This window comes from Sprattus sprattus (assembly GCF_963457725.1).
Source record: "Sprattus sprattus genome assembly, chromosome: 17".
NCBI classification, from domain to species: Eukaryota; Metazoa; Chordata; class Actinopteri; order Clupeiformes; family Clupeidae; genus Sprattus; species Sprattus sprattus.
Genome location: NC_137915.1, coordinates 28,068,592 through 28,089,965, shown reverse-complemented (window position 1 = coordinate 28,089,965; position 21,374 = coordinate 28,068,592). Strand labels below are relative to the sequence as shown.

The 21,374-nt window shown below is 46.5% G+C and overlaps 1 protein-coding gene across 1 annotated transcript in view; it reads right to left on the bottom strand.

The window, feature by feature from the left end:
* Positions 1-453: 453 nt before the first annotated feature.
* Positions 454-21,374, bottom strand: part of pard3aa (par-3 family cell polarity regulator alpha, a) — a 349,907-nt gene continuing 328,986 nt past the window's right edge. Inside the window, exons 23-25 of the mRNA XM_080855535.1 lie at positions 13,702-13,825; positions 5,083-5,204; positions 454-1,201 (exon numbers count right to left, since the gene is read on the bottom strand). Coding sequence (XP_080711661.1) covers positions 769-1,201; positions 5,083-5,204; positions 13,702-13,825 — 679 coding nt within the window. The 3' untranslated portion in view covers positions 454-768. The remainder of the gene's footprint in view (positions 1,202-5,082; positions 5,205-13,701; positions 13,826-21,374) is intronic.

Genomic DNA, 21,374 nt, shown 5'->3' with positions numbered 1-21,374 from the left:
ACACACACACACTCACACTCACACACACACACACACACACACACACACACACACACAAACACACACACACACACACACACACACACACACACACACACACACACACACACACACACAATGTGTAGTACACGTCAATGGTTATTGTGATTATATCTGGCCTGTATTTTGTTGTGGTACAGTTTACAGGTGCAGAAACATATACTGAGCACGTAACTCATCACTCTTATATACCGCATGTACAATAAACCACAGAACAGTACCTTCACTCTCCCCCGAGCTCCCACCACTTTGAATGGAAAAGCCACTGCAGAGTAATGGTGTCCCAACAGGAAAGGTCTCCACACGTCCGTACAACTGCAAATCTAGATCATCCTGATTATCAGGGTTAACAACTGCAGCTTTCTCTATTCCGCACATGCTAAAGCCATGTGGCCTCTTCACACCCAAATGCACACAGTCATACATATCAAGGCACTGATCCTGGAGGAAGAGCTGATGGACCCAAGTTTAAACCATGGTTGGACAAAGCAAAAACGTCCCCCAAAACAAAATGACAAATTCACAGACAAATGGTAGATGCAGAATTAATCACAACCAGACCAAAACAAAACAAAAATAGTTTCTGATTGTTTTGTCATCATTTTCGAAGCTAGCTGGCTTCACATGTTTGTTATCATTCTAAATGTCATTATTGCTGCGGTTCCTCAAGTCCTCTCCTCCTGGCCCCTCTCCTCCTGGTCCCTCTCCTCCTGTGCTCCCTTTCTCTCCTCATGAGTAAAATGGCCGTGCATTCTCCTGCACAGACTGGAGCCTGTTGAGTCGAACCAGTTGAGAGGGGGAGGGTGGCACATCCTGCCGGTAGGGCCCTTTGGTGGGGGTGGAGGCTCGGGAGGGAGAGTGGGGGTGTGAGGGATCCCCCTGGGGCTCTCCGTAGCTGCTGGAGGTGCTGGAGCTGGGGCCACTCTCTAGCTTGGCCTTGGCTTCCTGCTCCTTGCGCCGCTGCTCCTGCCGCAGGAGCTCCTGTGTCTCCAGAAGGACGCGTGCGTTGAAGCCTCCCGAGGACGAGCCCAGGTAGCCGTTGCGAGAGCCCTGGTAGCTAGAGTAGCGCGGGTTCTCCTTGGCCGTCTGGAAGCCCTCTCCTGGAGGGTAGGCGCGATCCCACGAGTCCTGAGAGACGGAGCTGGGATTCTTACGAGGATGCCTGGAGGTAGACACAATGAGAAGATGTAACATTTCACTCTCAACAAACTTCACTTTTAACATTAATATGGAATCCTACCTTCAGGGCGAGTGGACAGTTCATAACCCACAAAAAAACAACCCTGTTTTAATACAGACCGTAAAAATGCACCATACATCATCAGAGAGCAGCAGAACATCAGGCCAAACCAATCCCCAGCTGAGTGTCATTTCACAGTTAATGCTGCCGCATGTTGACGTCTGCCTTGATGGGCACATCTCTACCCGACGGTCTTCTGACTGACTGATGGACAAAACCGGCGCAACACCCCTTTTTCCCCCTCAGTGCAGCCGCTAAAAGCTACCCCACCCCCACCCACCCCACACCCATCCCCCGAATCCATTCGCTTGGGCAGCACAGCCACTGTTATTATCCTCCATTAGATGTGTGTGCGAGTGGAGAAGCAGCATGGATGCCAGGCATTTTAGCATTGGAGAGAGAAGATCCATTCACACTCCAATGGTGTCACATGCTTAAAAGGGGTTCAGAGTTCACACTGTGACAAGACACTGAAGGAGCAACACGCTCACTGTCACACACACACGCACACTCACGCTCGCTCACGCACGCTCGCACGCTCACACACACACGCGCACGCGCACACACACACACACACACACACACACACACACACACACACACACACACACACACACACACACACACACACACACACACACACACACACACACACACACAGTCTGGCACGCAAACCCACGAGCACCCCTCCTCCCCCACTGCCACGTGGGACCTGGCTCTATTCTGGATGGTTGAGTCTCTCCAGTTAATGGCTAAGCGCACTGGAGTGGCCCTGCACACCATGATGGCACCCACATCACAACAGCCTTTTGGCAGGCAGGCTTTTCCTCTGAACTGACTTGCATAAAAAAGTGACATCAGGAAACAAATCCTTCCATTTTTCAGAGTTACATTTAAATCTGTTATGAGCAAAAGGAGCTCATATCAATGTGGTATAAACGAGTCGTTTCGATGTATTCAGCTTTTGAGTGAATGTATGTATGGGTAACAGGGTCATTGGCTGCATCACTACCTCATTGGCTGGACACCTAAACCGCCTTAAACACATCCTAAAACAAAATGGTGCCCGTTGGTCCTGGAGGTTTAGTTCGTCATGTAGTTAGTTAGCATCACTCTACTGCACTCCCCACTCATGTCTCTTCTGTGGTAAACCAGTCTCTTCCCTCTAGTTCTATATCCACTAGAATGGGTTTGAGCTGTGGGCTTTGCCTTCTTAATGGAAGAAAGGAATCTGGGTGATAAATGGGTCTATGCATCTTCATCTTACAATCTACTCCCTGTTTGGGAAAGGGCTAGTGCACAGTTTTTGGTTGGGAAGAGGTAACTGAAGGCATGACATCATGGCCAATGCCAAATGGAGATTCAATTTAGAATGACAGATCATAACACACAGAGCCAAGATGGTGGGCTGCAGGGGCGAGCATGATCAACTGGGTCTCTGTTTCTGTTCCTGTGCAGCTGGTGTACATCAAGGTTAATCAAAGGACACCAACACAAACACACAGATTCAGACATACATCAACTTTAAAAAAAGAAAGAGGGTACTGAATGCTTTGCTTAGCAAAGAGCTGGTTTTGGTAAACATACAATTTACCTAACCCGGACCACTGTTTTCTTTCTATGGAGGTCTCTAAATTGTTTTGTTTAAACGCAGGAGACCCCATGTTGTTGTGTTTTTCTTTGTGTGTGTGTGTGTGTGTGTGTGTGTCTGTGTGTGTGTGTTTCTGTGTTTCTGTGTGTTTCTGTGTGTGTGTGTGTGTGTGTGTGTGTGTGTGTGTGTGTGAGTGTGAGTGTGAGTGTGAGTGTGAGTGTGCTTGCATTCATTTATGCATACAGCAAACTGCTGGTCAAACCTGCAGTCAGTTTTTCATGACTTCTATTAGAGCTAATCCCTGTGGACACTTATCATCTAGATATGTCCTCTCTCTCTCTCTCTCTCTCTCACACACACACATTCCCCTGTCTTACCCAAAGTAAAACCCAATCCTTCAGCATATTTGTTCATTCCAAATGAACTGGTCCTGCACATCTGAACACTACGACGTCGATATGCTTCAAGTGGGCTCAATAAAAAAGCCTTCTGATGCATCAGTTAGACAAGTCTTTCTACAATACTGGGTCATCCATGCTCCATCATGACAGAATGCACAACATGTATTGATGCCTAATTAAGGAGCCATTGCCTAGTCTTTGCTTTTGACGTTGATCCTGTCTTGGGTCAAAGGTCGTCTCACACCAACCTCTGACCCCGTGGATAGAGAGCATGGTATGAGATTATTGGATGGAATGCATATCAGGAGGGGGATTGGCTGTGTACCACTAAGTTCCCATGGGAACCAGCCCGTCTGAACCACCATCTCCTCAAATCAGACGTGCGTCCGTGATGAGGCCCCCTGTCTGATGAGAGGAGGGGGGTTCAAAGGGCAGGGAGGAGACCGTGGGCATGTAGTGCACTCATTGATTCTGTATCAGGCAGATGAGCAGTGGATGACACATCTGTATTGATCCAGTGAGATGTAAGAGCACATCTATAAGAACCTGCTTTCAATGAGGACTGGTGGCCAAGAGGCCTTCACTGACCTGTCATTTGTCTTTTCCCCTTGCAGACTCATTTGGAAATTGTGTATTTCTACGGTACACCCATCATGTGGCCAATAAAAACAGGCACTCTACAATGTCAGACCACACACAAACATATACTCGGCTGCATTCTGGCTATAAATTCCTTTGGTAATTACCTAAAGAACATAATTTGATACTTTGGAAAACAACTGCAGCAGGACCCATTTATACAGCGGGTCTTTCCATGTCATAAGTGTTCAGCTCGGCATGCTGAACCTGGCTTGGCTTCAGACTGGAAAATCGCTGCAAGGAAAATACATGTCCCAAAGCAAGGGCAATAAATTCCCTCAAACATGGTGTCAAACTTTATCAGGCTGAGCCTCACTCAAGCACAGGACTTTGTGATTTATGAATGCAAGTGAATAATGAAAGTTTGAAGAGAGTAGCATAGAAAGGTAGAGACAGAAAGAGAAAACGAGACAGACAGACAGACAGACAGACAGACAGGCAGACAGACAGACAGACAGACAGACGGACAGACAGACAGACAGACGGAGTGAACTGACAGCATGGGTGGGTTACCTGATTTGCAATAGGAGCTAAGGCCTGCTCACAGACCACGTATCTGACAGAGAACCATCAACCTGACAGCCTCGAAATAGAGACAAGGATATCAGAGACGGCCTTAAGGAGAGAAAAAAAACACTCCCAGACCAACAATCCCTGGCTGCTGTGTTGACATTTACAAAAAATATGCAAAGAAAAAAATGTGGTGGAGGGAAAGGAGAGATGGCGAGAAAGCCAGATACCCCTCCAAAGCCCAACTCGGGGGAATGGCAGGGGTTGCCAAGATAAACTTCCTTTGGAAAACACGTCTCTGTAGCAAACCTTTATTGGCTTTTAGAAGGGGGCATTCTCCCCACGCCCCGTGGGTATTGGGACACAGTAAGTCACTGTTTCTCTGTGGCCCCACACACTCCTTTAACAGAGAGAGGGAGAGGGTGAGGGCCATTACAGGCTAATGGAATTACTATAACTGGTCCGCACAAAATGGTCATCAGGCATGAGACTGCCACGCTGGTGCTTTTATAGGCACTGGACAGGGGTAGTGGTGAACTGGTTCAAATCTAGGTCTGCAAAAGAACATTTTGAAGAGAAGAGTTTCTCAGGAAAATGCCAAACAGGGCGAGAGTGAGTAAAAGTACAGAGAGAGAGAGAGAGAGAAAGAGAGAGCTTCTTACCGTGGCAGAGAGTTGTACTGTCTTTGGGTTTGTTGAAAAGTGTCTCTGCTGTCGTCCTGTCGCTGTCGTTGCATCTGCATCTCTACAGACACAGAGTGGCGCCCCGTCTGCGTGTACGAACCTGTGTTAGCCTGGAGCACAAACACACACATCACGTCACTTCCTGTCACACACATATCCACAGAGGCACACCCAGTACTACAGAAAAAAAACTAACTGAAAACACAAACAAGTCATTAGCAAACCACACAAGGTTACACAAGTGCCCACATAGCCATACACATGAACATCCACACACACACATGCTATCATTACCACACATGCATGCAATAGTAAAGCACACTCAAGAACACACAAACACACACACACACACACACACACACACACACACTGCACACGTGCACGCGCACACACACACACACACACACACACACACACACACACCCACCCACCCACCCACCCACCCACCCACCCACACACACACACTGCACACGCACACACACACACACACACACACACACACACACACACACACACACACACACACACACACACCCACCCACCCACACAAACACACCACACAGACACAAAGAAAAAAAGCTGAGTCTTACAGAAGATACCCCTACATATTTGCAATTCAACACACCTCCAACTACTTGTTAATTACAGCTAATCTAATTTGAGAAGGCCGCCAGGCAGCACAAAGCTGTAGGCCATTCAGTCACCCCACACAGCACATGCAGATGAGATTAACCCCTTCATGTTCACCCCCTTTGGACTGGGCTGCAGCATCCCCAAAGAGATCATTAAGTACGTTTACTGTTGACAAGAGTAGCATGTGTTAATTAGACAAACAGCAATCGACAAAACAAGCCTGGGAAGAATGGACATTGGCACGTCCTGTAACTATCTTTCACCCTAACACACACCCAAACACAGACACACATAGACACACACACATAGACACACACACACAAAGACAGAGACACCCACACACACACACAGACACACACACACACACACACACACACACACACACACACACACACACACACACAGATTTGAATTTCAACTCCCACATTAACAAAGTCACCAAAACAGCTTTCTTTCACCTCAGGAACATAGCAAAGGTACGATCATTCTTAAACCAAAATGATGCCGAGAAGCTTATTCATGCTTTCATATCGAGCCGGCTAGACTACTGTAATTCACTTTTTACTGGTCTTCCCAAGAAAACAACTGTAAGACTCCAGCTCATTCAAAATTCTGCAGCTAGACTATTAACCAAAACTAAAAGGAGAGAACACATTAGTCCTGTCCTAGCTACTTTACACTGGCTTCCTGTTACCTTTAGAATTGACTTTAAGGTCCTCCTCCTCACATACAAAGCTCTAAATGGACAAGGACCTAGCTACATTGCTAACTCTCTTACTAACTACACACCAGCTAGAACACTGCGATCATCAGATACAGGTCTGTTACAGGTCACCAGAAGCAGTCATAAGAAGATTGGAGATGCAGCCTTTGTCAACTACGCCCCAAAATTATGGAACACATTACCCGTTAATATTAGGGAAGCAAACACGCTAGACACCTTCAAAAGGCAGCTTAAAACCTATCTTTTTACCAAAGCATTTTATTAATTTTATCTGGCACTTTTTATTTCTCTGTTCTCTTTGAAACTGTTTTAAGGGTTTTATGACTTTTATTACTTTTACTATTTCTCTGTAAAACTGTTTTGAGGGTACCATGGCACTGTCGGAAACCATATTGTGGCTCAATATATCACATATTATTCTCAGAGATATTTCCATAACAAATGTTCTAGTCCCCTAGGTGCAGTCACCTTCCTTAAGCCTGTAAAAGAGAGCTAGTGTCTCTCCCGAAGCCCTGAAGTGCGTTCGGTGGAAGAAGACGAAGAGGCCTCTGAAGGAAGGGTATAGAAGGAAGGGTGGCCTTTGGCCGGGGAAACATAGCTAGGGAAAATATTTAACAGGGTAGGTCGGAATCTATGGAGCAGCACTATGGTTTCGACTGCGCTAAATACCAGGCAGAAGGGTTTTATTACTTTTATTATGATTTTAATATTTTAAGCCTATCGGAACATCAGGTTCTGATACGATGTTGACCAATATTTTATTGCTCCTGCTGCTTGCTCTTATTGATTTTATGTAAAGCACTTTGAATTGCAACTCCTGTACGAAATGTGCTATATAAATAAAGTCTTACTTACTTACTTACTTACACACACACACAGAGACACACACAGAGACAAACACACAGAGACACACACACACACTCACACACAGAGAGACACACACACACACACACACACACACACACACACACACACACACACACACACACACACACACACACACACACACAGACACACACACACACCTGACCTTTATACTGATAGGATGTGGCTGATGTGCTGTGGTGTACATGGCAACTAATCTAGCTCACTTGATTTGGTCACTGTTGGCATGACTCAGAGATACAGTAACACACTCATGACTAATGCACACAGGCAGACAAAGCAGGAGGTTGATGAGGTTTTTGTCTGTGTGTGTGTCTGCATGTGTGTACGTGTCAGTGTGTGTCTGCATCTGTTTGTGTGAGTGTGTGTCTGCATCTGTGTGTGTGTGTGAGTGTGTGTCTGCAGCTGTGTTTATGACACATCTGAGTCTAGCTCTTTATCTACCTATGACCCTGTCGAAATCTTCATAGACCCAAAATCTTTCATCACTCTTATCACAGATTACACACATGTACAATAATATTTATTCTACTATTAAGAAAATGGTCTCTACCAATTCTACAGGCAGCTGCAATAACATTGCAATTAAAAGTCAGTCAGGAACCAGCCCTTGCCAAGTAATGGGAATAAACCTATTACACATGTGTGTCAAAGCGGTACAGCTGGGGGTCTCTCCATTTACATTGGCAAAACATGTCTGCCTCCACGGGCCACCCCAGTCCATAACACCATACCACTTTAATGGGAGAGACGGGACAACATGAAAGAAATGAATTGTGGCTAAACACTACATTTGGGGGAAATAATGAATTCATGGCCAAGACACTTTTAATGTGATTTAAACGAAGGGCAGAATCACCTTGAGGGATAGAGATGAGAAGTGTGTGTGTATGTGTGTGGGGGTGTGTGTGTGGGTGTGTGTGTGTGTGTGTGTGTGTGTGTGTGTGTGTGTGTGTGTGTGTGTGTGTGGAGGTGTGGGTGTGTGTGTGTGTGTGTGTGTGTGTTTGTGTGTGTGTGTGTATCTGGTCTGTCACCACAGACAGCGCTACTCTGTGGATTCCTGATACATAGATCTGAGGAATAATCAGTCTGGATAATAGAATTAGGCAGGACACGAAATCAGATTATTTGACGGTCTGCTGGATTACAATGGTTTATAGACCAGGGGATTTGTTGAAATTCAATCTAAACTCGGGCGTATATTCTTTCTTTTCCTCCAAAATTCAATCACAAGAAAAAAATTGTCAATACATGAAATACAGCACACGTTAACAGTTCAATTCTTTGCATGTATGTACAGAAGAAAGGCTGGAGAAGACCAAAGAAAACTGAGGGAGGAGAGAAAAAGAAACAAAGACAGAGGGATGAGAAAAAACAAAGACATCTGTTTTGTTGCCGAGCTTCCTAAATGAGACCATTTTGAAAATCATTTGCTGCTATCCAAAGTATGCAATGCACCGGAGCAGATGTACACTTCAACCCAAGATCAGATAAACACTTCAACCCTCTAAAGCAGATCATAAACAGACTGTAATAGTTAGGATTACTTTGGGCTCGTACCCATTCCAACCCCTACTCATTGCATCTATGCAAGTCCAGCTAGGACAGGAGCAGAGCATGCCAGTCTGCCTGCTGGTCTAAACCCTCCCTCATATGTGGCACATATACTGCTGTTTACTTACTCACTCAGGATACACAATGACTTCCAGAGTCCTTCCTCATCTAATACACAACACACATATGGAAGGCATTTCTTTGCTAATGCTTCCGACTGCACACTTAAAGAGCAGACCATATGCAGAAAGAAAGAAAGACAAAGAGAGGAAGTGAGGGAGACAGATGAAAAGAGACAGACAAACAGAAAATACGTTTAAAAAAAAAAAAAAAGTTATTAAGCACATGCCCCAGTCCATATGTGGTCGAAACTTTGAGTCTGATGCTCAGTTCCTGAGCAAAGACAACAATCTCCAGTTAGTTGGTGGTTTCCTCTAGACAGACACAGGCCAGATACAGTTTCAACAGAAAACAACTAAGGTCTGCAGACTGGGTCTCCACACAGGGCGTCGTACCATAAATCACTTCTACTTCATATTTAACCTCCATAATCTACGCCGTGCCACCAGAAAGCACTGCAGGAGCGTACAGAAGCTTGAGACTACCACAACCAGACTTACCAGAGACTTTACACAAGCCTCTGCTTCAGTTAAGATAATCTTATCTGCAGCCCTAAACAGAACGAGAAGGATGTGGAGTAATCTTAGGGGCCCATTCTTAAGGGGGAAGAATCAAGATGTGTGAGTTGTGAGTTATGTTATCGCTGGATTGCCCACTCTGCTATCGCATTAAGACATTCCTCTATGTATGAAACCCTCCATTGTTCGGCTGCCCACCAGAGCACAGGGGTTAGGCTAATTTACTGCACTGCTGATAACCTTTCCTAACCGCGGGGCCATGTGCGATACCCAGACAGCTCTGGACAAACTGTGCACGGGAAACCGTTGCAACTGCACTAACAAAGGAGTTGAGCAATTCAGGCCCCTAGCCCCTAATCCCAACCTGCCCACTGTTCCCACATCTGACAGCTTCATCAGAATTGACAGCACACTATTGTTGGAAAAATAGAGTTAACATGATAGAATATTTCACCATGGATTAACTGATGACTTGAAATAAAATGCAGAATCAGTGCCTTTATATCCTCACCCAATGCACAGTCCACCACTGCTGCTGCGCCTCCCGGTGTGAACCAAGCCTTCCTGCTCTAATAGGTGCCCCAGCGGAGGCCTTTACTGGGGCAGTATTACACATGAGAGTGGACAAAATGGACAGAAATGAAAACCTAATGAGACTGTTGTTGTGCTCTACGATCAGGGACCAATATAACAACGATATGTTTCTCTGTGTGACCATGAATAACAGAGAGAGAGAGAGAAAGAGAGAGAGAGGGAGACAGAGAGAGAGAGAGAGAGAGAGACAGAGACACAGAGAGAGACAGAGAGAGGAGGCAGACAAGAGAGAGAGGTGACTCTTCACCACAGCCAACTTATGAAGGCCAGCCTCTGGAAAACACTGACTGCTCATGTTGAACATCTGGAAAGTCCCCCCCCCCCCCCCATACCCCCGCGCCTCCACAGAACGCAGCGGTGTGGGAGGGAAAGCAAACTGGACAGCGCTAATTGTCTGCACACTGGAGCAGGTTTAAGACAGGCATTAAACTCAGGCAGATTACTTGACTCGCTCCGCGGTGCTGCCCCGACATTCTTTCTCTTGACCCAGGCCGGATCGTTACTCTGCCTCAGGGGTGTTGGGGGCCTAATATGAAAGACAAAATAGACATAGCCTCACGGAGCCTCTCAGGCTCTCATGCTGGGCGCTTGTCTCCCTCTGCTCTGAATGGGTCTGGACGGAACAGACTGGAGCATTCAGAAATGGCATATCATTTTTCTTCTGATTTTAAAATCGAATGATTACATAGTCCTCCTGCATTCTTTTCTTGAGGGTCAGTCACTGGAAAACAAATGACAAAATACACTAGACATGAGTAATAATGGTTTCTATGATTAAATCCGCCTCCACATTCATTTTCAGAGGATCTAACTCCCACAGAGATCAAGGAAAACATCTGGGCCTGTCCACAACTGCCTTCTACCAACCTCCCTCACCACCTCACCACTTCCTCTCTCTCTCTCTAACCCACTGTTTCCTTCTCTCCCTCTCCCTCCCTCTCTCTCTCTCTCTCCCTCGCTCTCTCTCTCTTGCTCTCTCATATGACAGCTTTTAGCACCAATCAGGCAGGCTTGATGAATGACAGGGGCTTACAACAGATCAGCACGACCGCAAAGCAAACATCGCCCAAACAGCACTAAATCAACGTCAAACCGGACACACACAGGCTTGTATATGTGTTTTTGTGTTTTCTAGTGGTGTCAAAGAGATGAGATTGAAAGCTTGGAGGTGGATTTGGTGGATATGTGCGTGTACGACTCTGGATCCTGTCATCGGAAGAAGGAAGCAGAGCATGTATAATTGTAACCACACTGCCTCTAATTGACATAACTGTTTAAGGGCTACTGTAAGTGTTTATGAACTGTGTCAGTACTGTAGTTCTTCATGCTTGAAGGCAGGACCCACTGCACATTAAACCCACAGTGCCCTGACCAGCATGGCCTGACAGTTGCCCCAAGGCACCACATACCACATGGTTACACATATAATGTGTAGATTTGATGTGAATAATGCACTTAAACCCAAACCTCACTCATCTGGCAAGTTAACTATTCCTTTAAACAGCTTTCCACACATAGGTGGCAAAGATCTGACGCCCGTCTGACAGAAAACTGTCAAAAGCTGACATCTGACATGCTGTGAAACCTGAATCAAAGCCACTTCCAGCCTGCTCATTGAGTTAGGCCCTGTTGCTTTAAAGCAGCGCTGTATAGCAGGAAGGGCAGAGAACAGCCATTAATCCCTTAGACCACTAGCTCCCGCAAGAGCCCCGGATTTTATTACTGCCCAAATACCTTTAAGACTTTCAACAATGTAAACAATCGCTAGCAATTAGAGCCGTCTTAAGCCCAGGCTCCTCTGGATTCTCTGCTGTGCAAATAGAAGGGCTTCAACTTCTCTCCTTCAGCAACAGAGACATTGGGCTTTGACTCATTGATCTAGCAAACACACAGCGCTGAGCTATGGCAAATAAGAAGTCACACGCTTTCTGTGGAGTTGTCATGCTAACATGAGGGACTCATCAGAGCAACAGGGAGAGGGCAAGAGTGGCAAGTCTCCTGGAACGTCTGGAAAAGTTCCATTGACGTGAGGAAACTACTATGTGAGCACATCTTAGAAGAGTACATCTTAAGGCTTAACAAGCTTGACAATAAAATGATCGAGCACTTAGACTCTTTTCAACAAAGAGAAAAAAAAGGAGGACGGGTTGCAAAAATGGTAGGAATTAAGACTTTCAAAGAAAGTTTCTCAGTTTAAAATCCTGATAAAATAAAAGAACAGAATGTTAAAATGAACAAGGGGAAGTACGTGTTGGCAAGGGAAGAGGTCAGCACAATGACCTGCAATTTGGGTGGAAACCATCAGACTGTTCAAGGTAATTACGCCGTCATCCTTTCAAATCTCTCTCTGCACTTATACCAGTAAGTCACAGGCCCAAAAGCCCCTGTCTGTTTCAGACCATTACCCTGCAAAGGCACACAGCTATTTCACCTTCGACCCTGAGTGACTAAGTTCCCAGCCAGCAGAGCCTTGTTTATTGTTCTAACACCCTGATAAGGATAAAATAATGCGCAGGCTTTAACTCTGAAATGTAAACACACCATGTAAGTAACAGGGCAAGCAATGTGAAAACACACACACTTCACAGCAGATGCATTAAACATACCTGTAACACGTCTGACTGTGGAGTGCTTGATAAAAGACTGTTTATTAGTTTAGTCAAGGGGCAGGATGTGAAATGAAGTTCTGTTTCTTGTCAAGAGCAATGTTTAAAACAATCGCTACAGCAATCAACACAAAAATAAACTGTACCATCTACTAACATGGCCCGAAACACACTTAAACAAACTGTACCATCTATTAAAATGTCCCGAAACACACTTAAACAACGCATTGATTTATTGGTTGTTAATCCAATGAACTAAACACAATATCAAGTTTAATATAATGAAAGGCGACATTGCATTCTAAGAACGTACGGAAACGTACAGCTTTTATAATAAAAAAGACAAGTGTAAAAGCACTTTTTAAAAACTTTAGTGAAGAACCCCCTTTACCCCTTCATTAATATGTTCACAGGAGAAGCAGAGCTACTTCCTCTCTTTGTCACGCTGGGCAGCTGATCTTTTAGTGCGCCACCATTGCCCAGGGATTTCAGAAAGGCACACAGGAAGTGGTCATTAGCTTCAGTCCAAGGTCACTTGACAAGTTTTCATCAGACAAGCGTTTTTGTGGTGGATAATGAATAACCAAACGGGCAGCTCAGGCCGTCTGATGAAACCAGTCAAACTACAAGGTACACTGCATTATGTCATAACAGCATATCATAGCAGTGAGTGGAGAATCCTGGAGTCTTTCAAAGTCTTTGTCCCAAACCATGTGGGGTGAGCAGGGAAGAGGGAGTGTGGGAGATTCAGCGTTAGCATATTGTTGAATGCTGGCCCTTGCAGTGCCATGCCAGGAAAGACAGTTAGTATTGGACAAGAGTCAGCTGCTCCGCACTGTTGTTTGGGTGCATGCTGGGAGTGAGGTTAGTGTCTGAGCCAGAGCAAGGATGGGAGTGGACAGGCAGAGGGCTGAAAAATAGGCGCTTGCGACGGGTCAGGGCTGTTCAGGGCTTACACACTCACCCAGGGCTGCTGCTCGAAGCTGTACGTGCGTCTGCGGTCGTCCGGCTCCTCCTCCTGCCTGGCCTGCTGGAACTCGTGCCGCAGCCGCTGTATCCGCTCGTGGTTGCTAGGCGCCAGCCGGTTGCTGCAGACAAAGAGAAGAAGAGCCGGGCGTTCAGAAGAGAGAATCGCATTCACTGGTTTACCGGAGACATAGAATGACATCATAACCTGATAATACATTTGTTTGAAGAGACGGGATGAGAGTTGATTAGAAAATCAATTGAGTGGCTGCACGGGAGCCGGAGAAGCTTTCCTCATTTAGAGAGACGTGCTGCTGACCACAGATAGGTGACATGTTCAACAAAGAGGACAACAACCATGACTCAGCCTTCAGAGAGCATTGAACGTCCGCTGAACAGGACTTATCAATACTTCAAAATGTTTGAATACCAACAGGCATAGCAGAATGATCGATAAAAATATTTCACCCGAGACCCCGCAGCAAGGAAATCACACGGGGGCAGTACATGCTCGGCACGAGGTGTCATTCTCCTACTCTGTCCAGGCTTTCTCTCTTGGTGTCATCGGCTCAATCCCTCAATACCTATACCCAAAGGAAGCATAGATAAGAAGAAATAGTCTCATGGAGGAGTCCCCAGTGCACCATGGGACGTGATGCATGGTCCTTCTAGAGCGGGGAAACCTTGTGCAGTTATGGTCCCATTAAAGAGCAGGCTGTCAGGTGCTCATCTGCGTGCTCTTCATTAAAGGCTCTGAGAGGCTTGTCAATAGGGATCAATACACATCTCCTGAGCTCACTAATACCCCTTTCCCCTTTTATCGCATCCAATGGAGGCAGCCAGTGACAAACACCACATTACAGGAAGTCCTCCAACTGGATAATCAGAGATGTGGAGCAGTGAAGAAGGTGGAGGTAGGGAGGGTGGAGCAGCAGAGAGAGAAAGGGAAAGCGAGAGGGGGAGGGGAGAGAGAGCGAGAGAGAGAGAGAGAGAGAGACAGACAGACAGAAGAGAGTGTAAACTGCAATTCTCACAGAAGAAAGTGTAAACTCCAATTAAAAACTGGATTAGTGATGATGAGATGAGATGGGGACTCTATGAATGAGAGAGGTGGAGCGGAAGCAAAGCAGCGGTGCTGATAGATGCGCAGCAGCGACGACAGACACAGCAGACGGCGGTGCACAGGTGTCCGGGTCGGCATCACATCTGATTGCTCATTTCAGCCCAGAGGATTGTGGACCATGCGCCGGTGCCCGTAATTGCAGATTACAGCAGAAAACCATCCCTCTGATGATAATGGCTGCCTGAGGTACGCTGCCAATCAGCCTTCATTAAAACACCACTAAATACGGGCCATAAAGAGGGGATGGGAGCGGCACGCAACACTGCAGAAAAACCATCAAACACAACAACTTCATTTATTTCATGCTTTTTTAAAGCAGGCAGTCATTAAAATCAATTGTATTAGCTGTACCTCATTGAGTGCCCCTTTCTCTGTGGACCTACGCTGGTGAGTTTAGTGCGTGCTGAAGCAGTCATATTCATTTGGACGTACGCTAGTGATTTTAGTGCGTGCTGAAGCCATCATATTCATTTGTATGAGGTTGTAAAGCAGGTAGATTAAACGCATCATCGAACTGTATGGTTGTGGCCCCAGGCTGTTGGTATAATGCGATATGCTAGCCTGCTTCCCCCAGTCCATTATGGGATCAGCTTTCACATTTATTTTCTTTCCTCCAGCAAATTGACTGAGCACAATCCTTATCCAAGTCAAACATATCAAACGGGCCTAACTTAATTTGAATTATTTACCTTGCAGATTGACGAAAGTTGAAAGCTAATACACAATTTTTTTTTGGTTCTGACCTGTTTTATAAGCTTGGGATTTATTACATACGAGACAAAATAATATATAATAATAATAATAATACCATATTTGTTCATTCAGCAGGACAGCCTTTTTTGTGTGTGTTTGTGTGTGTGTGTGTGTGTGTGTGTGGGGGGGGGGGGGGGGGGGGACCTTTTTAGTCCAAACATTAGGCAATAGCGTGTCCACAGGCCTTGTCAGCCTAGAAGTCCAAGATAAGAGAGATAAAGAGTACAGGATAAAAATAGAGTTAAATCCTGGGAAAGCAATAGAGAGAGAAAGAAGAAAGAAAGAATGAGAGAGAAAGGGAAAACAAGAGATTGCCAATACATTTCTAAAAACAGCAAAGCATGAAAGAAAAAAAACCCTACACAAAACAAGCAATCACTGGGCCATTAGCACACATCTGCCAGGAGAATGAATCTGGCCATTAGCTCCTGTAAACGTGTGATTACACATTCGTCAGAGTGTTGACATGCCCAGGCATACGTCCTGCCAGCAAGGGAACGCTAACCATGTCTGAACAGCGCAGAGGGGACACAGACACAAGCAAGAGGCCCTCAGTCATCTGAACACAGACACAAGCAAGAGGCCCTCAGTCATCTGGACACAGACACAAGCAAGAGGCCCTCAGTCATCTGAACACAGACACAAGCAAGAGGCCCTCAGTCATCTGAACACAGACACAAGCAAGAGGCCCTCAGTCATCTGCACAAGCAAGAGGCCCTCAGTCATCTGAACACAGACACAAGCAAGAGGGCATCAGTCATCTGAACACAGACACAAGCAAGAAGCCCTCAGTCATCTGAACACAGACACAAGCAAGAGGTCATCAGTCATCTGGACACAGACACAAGCAAGAGGTCATCAGTCATCTGGACACAGACACAAGCAAGAGGCCCTCAGTCATCTGGACACTGGCACAAGCAAGAAGCCCTCAGTCATCTGAACACAGACACAAGCAAGAGGCCCTCAGTCATCTGCACACAGACTGACTTACAGACAGACAGACAGCCCAGACTCCCTCATGCTACCTCACGCCTGCCCCCTCATGAGGCTGATGCTGAGGCTGATGCTGAGGATGACTAGGAGACCGGGGCAGATGTGAGAGTGAATCACAGGACTTCTCCTGAGCATCACTGGCCCAAAGGGCAGCCTATTGGAAACAGCTTAGACGAGAGGCACTGGCCCTTCACAAACACCTTACAGGGGGATATGAACACACTTCCCGCCTCTGAGCTGCACGTCCATGTGCATACCAGTGAGGGCTACACTCATACCACTAGCCAGGTACATGTGGGCTAAACCAACCGCGTGGAAACCGACGGCAAACTGTTCAACCCAGATGCCAAACACAAATACACAGTCATAAATGGCGTCTGACTGAACCCCAGAAAAAGGTCAATGTCCCATGAGGCAATGGGGTCAGCGACTTTGGTTGACAGCTGGGCTGCGTCACCCGGACAACAAGCAAAGCCGTAAACAAGACAGTCTGAGCGCCCAGGCTCTAGCCAGTGGCTGCCCACTCCTCAGAGCCTGGTGGGTTTGTGCTATTGATTTCACTGACACAGTGAGGGGTCACTTACTCAAGCACCATGTGGGGAGGCGGGCCAGCTTGACACATTATTGGGGCTGTAAAAAGTCTTTCAAAAGAAACCAGGAACTATCGAGGGAAATGGGGCCTGACAAGATCGCCGTGGCAATTAAAATATGAAATTGGAAGTTATAGCGCAGGAAATGCAAATGGGATTGAGATTTAAGAGTTAAGGCGCGTGTTTTTATCATTATTCCAGAAACTTGAGGAGAGAATTTGTCACAGCAGTTCAAAGGGCCTCTGCTTTCAGTATCTTATCATCTCGAGGGCACTCATTCAAAGCCTGTGCTCGCAGTCAATCCAACCACCCACTTGCTCTTCTGAAGTTCAAAGAGCCATCTAGTTCTTGGAGGACATAGTTTTATAATTCTGCTATTTTACTTTTTTCCATTTGGAAGTCCTTGGCTATTGAAGTATTAAAACCTAAAGGAAGCTGGCACAGTGGCAGTTGAGAAGTGCTGTGCCCAAACTGGTGATCTTATCATCGTGCATAAAGCAATGAATCTCCTGATCTGGCAGTCCCACTGTGTATACGCCGGGAGTAAACACATTTCATTTCTCCCCACTATCACACAAGCATCAGGTGTTGTTTTATAAATACCTACTTGGCATTCATCAATGTCACCAATCACCTGGTGAAATAGGAGCACAAGAGGACACACACATATGCACACACAAAAAAGACCTGCCAGCCATTTGTGTCAGTGCGGTCCCCCTGCGTTCAGGATAAATGCGGCGGTTGGCACAAACAATGGCAGAGAGAGGTGGGCGGAGTGCCGCAGAGACAGAGAGGGAGCGAGCGAGCGAGGTGAGCGAGTGCGGCACGGCGAGCAGAGATCATGTTTCCGCTGCTCTAGTAGTGGCGGTGCAGGAAAGGTCAGACACCACACTGCTGCACACCTGCTTAAGGACAGGAGAAATCCGGTGACACTCTGTGACTGACGCTGCGCAGCCAAAGCGGCTCTGACTGCCTCTTTCTCTGCTCCGCTCCACCCCCATCCTCTCTCTCTCTCTCTCTCTCTTGCTCACTGCATTGAGAGGAACTTGCAGGGAAAAACAGTTTGACAGTAAAGCAATTAATGGGTGGGCGGGAGATAAAATATCCATATGCCACAGCATTTAACAAGCCAACAGATTCATTCTCTTCGCACAATGAGATTCACTCAATATCTGTCTGTGTGTTCACCGCCTCAAAGGTCAGCCACATGGGCAGGGTCTCTCTCTCTTTCGCTCTCTCTCTCTCTCTCTCTCTCTCTCTCTCTCCCTTCCTCTCTCTCCCTATCTCCTTTCTTTCCGCTCAGTTTCTCTCTCCAAGCTTAATAACATTGTGTGCAGAGTTTCTTCACCGGCCGCCAAAAAGCAATTTCTCTCAAGACAGTGGGGTTATTGTAAGAGATTAAACCTTTTGAATGTGCAGTGACACCCAGTCAGGACTAACAGTGGGGTATCTGACTGAGCAAAGCAAGGTCGACGCAGCTCATTTATTGGAAAGCGTGAATGTGGCAGTGGGGTATTATGGGAAAACATTTCCATAGTAAAGACCTGGCTGCTAATAAGAAAAAAAAAGCAGGGGAAAGCAACACAACAAACAGGGCAGAAGAAATATAAAAGGCTTGGGCTATTTACTGGGCCGAAGTTAGAAGAAATAAAAAGGCTTGGGCTATTTACTCGGCCGAAGCTAGAAGAAATATAAAAGGCTTGGGCTATTTACTGGGCCGAAGTTAGAAGAAATATAAAAAGCTTAGGCTATTTACTGTGCAGAAGTTAGAAGAAATAAAAAGGCTTGGCTATTTACTGTGCAGAAGTTAGAAGAAATAAAAAGGCTTGAAGTTGCACTGAAACCTTTTATCCAGAGAAGGTTTGGACTAGGTTTGGTGTGGGCAGGTCTGAATGCTGTGTATCCCCTTTGGACGCCTAAACTAATACAACTAAATAAATGTTTTGAAAAGAATTATTACCAACAGACAATTATCCTGATTGTTTGTATATGACGGGAATTCTTTACCTGTTGTAACAGCTTTAGGTACTTACAAGTTACAAGAGACTGGGAAATATGAATTGATTAACAAAAACTAAAACGTTTTATTTGACATGGTGCTGCACTAAAGAAAAAACCCAGTTAGGATCTGGGAGCAGATGGTGGTCCTCCACATCGCACTCAAATCTGATGTATGAGCCCAAAATCAATTTCAAACCATGACAAAATATCAGCATTAAGATAAAAGAGAATGACAATATAGTGCCATTGGTCTCCTCTAGCCATGTCTGTTATTTGTTATCATCAGATTGAATATCAATTGCATTTGTATCTCTTGATCTGTCTCTTTTTTCTCTATCCTCAGTATCTCCACAGGCCTGACGAGAAGCAGTCTGGCCTTTCAGTCACAATCTATCACCCCTTGTAAAGAAAGCTTAACGCATATTTATTCCCTACTTGCCTGACAGACTCTCATTTATTTCAAAGAGTTCTGTGTTGCCATGGGGTTTTTAGACAGGCTTGAGAAACTACAATCTACACAGATGTAAAAAAAGCAGATGAAATCAGTGTTTCTGCCGGTCATTTCAGAGAAACAGATGAAATAGGGCAAAAAAAGTTTGCCGGGCTCTTCCGTTTGAGCTAATCTTCACAGGAAATCGATGCATATCGAGTGGATCCGCATTATGGTGATGCAATCAAACGTGGCAGGCTGGCATGTCTGTACAACTAGCCTTTGAGCTTTTTCAGTCCTTTTGAGGATTAAAAAAATTACTCACTTAGCCAGTTATTCTCTTTTTGGAAAGTTTGTTCACTGCTTCTTTCCCAATCATCTCACTTCCTTCTCCACCAGGTCACAGGGCCTAAACGACAGAATCTAATGCTTCCCTTTCACAGAGGTTTTTGGGAATCGCAGCTGCAACTCTGGACAAAAGAACGGATAACAACCCTGGATCTGAGCTCAGAGTGACTTCATCCACCGACTCTGTGACTGATGTGCCCATGGCCTCTAAATCCCCCCCCCCCCCCCTCCACCCGCATACCCCCCACCTCCACACCCCCTCCATTCCCCAGCCGTGAAGCTCCATCCCTAATAAGGGGCTAAGTGCAGACATGAGTTTAATATGTTTTTGTTCCTTCTTTCTCTCCTCCCCCCGCCTCCCTTTGCCCCGGTCCTCTCTTTATTGGCCAGTCCACACAGCGTGACTGAGAAGTGAAGTGCTCAGATTAACACTGGGGGGTTGGAGGTGGGGGGGGGAGGCCATGCCCATGATGCTGCTCCTTTAGGAGGTGGGGGAGGTTGAAGAGGGTGGTGTATGGGCCTGAGTATTGAGGGGGTGGGGGGGCTGGCTCCCGTTGTGTGGGGTTGAGGCCCACAGCACCCAAGCCCCTCTGCTGGCCCCATGGGAAGCACAGAAGGGCTCCTTCATGAGGAATGAAAAGACAGGACGCTGGCTGCCTGGGAGGGGGGGCTGCAGGCCCATCTCACCTCTAACAGGCTGGATGGCCTTGAGACTGTGAATGCACCGGCTCACTCCCGTCCCCTTCACATCCCCGCCGAGCGGCCTTAAAGAAGCTCTCATCTAGTGCAACACGCCCCGGCCCCCCGGCCCCCATTGTTCCTGGGGCTGACACACCAGACAAAAAAAAAACACACACACTTCTCATTCAGCCCAATTCTCTGTCTGTCTCTCTTCCTTCCTTCTTTATCTGGAAGAATAGCAGAAGAAAGAGGACAGAGTGGATTGGTGGCGGTGAGTGGAGGGAGGGAGGGGGGGGGTGGGGTGCGGTCGTCAGCAGGACACAAACAGCCAAGGGTAGTGAGGCTAACTCCTGCAGCTGTTTCCTGTCGCTGAGAACACGTCTCATCCTCCGTCACGGCTGCCTCCCCGGCTGGCGCTGCCAGCGACCCGCTTCCCAGAGGCCCGTGGGAGCGCCGCCGTGCCAGCCCCCCGTCAGCTGCCGACTGGCCCAACAGCTCAGCCCAGCGCCACACTGAGAAACGCCTCATTAGCAGCTGACAAAAAAATGCGGATCACAAAGAGACGACGTGTTAAGGGTGGCCGGCTTATCCCCCGTGTCGGCATGGAAACAGATGAATGACACGCGTTGGCAACTGTACTGTGGATGTGTGTGCTACTATGTTACTCTGATACCATGAATTGTGTTCAGCTACCAGGAGTTATGAAGAAGATGATGAGCAGCATAACCTTTTCATAACCACTGAAACACAAG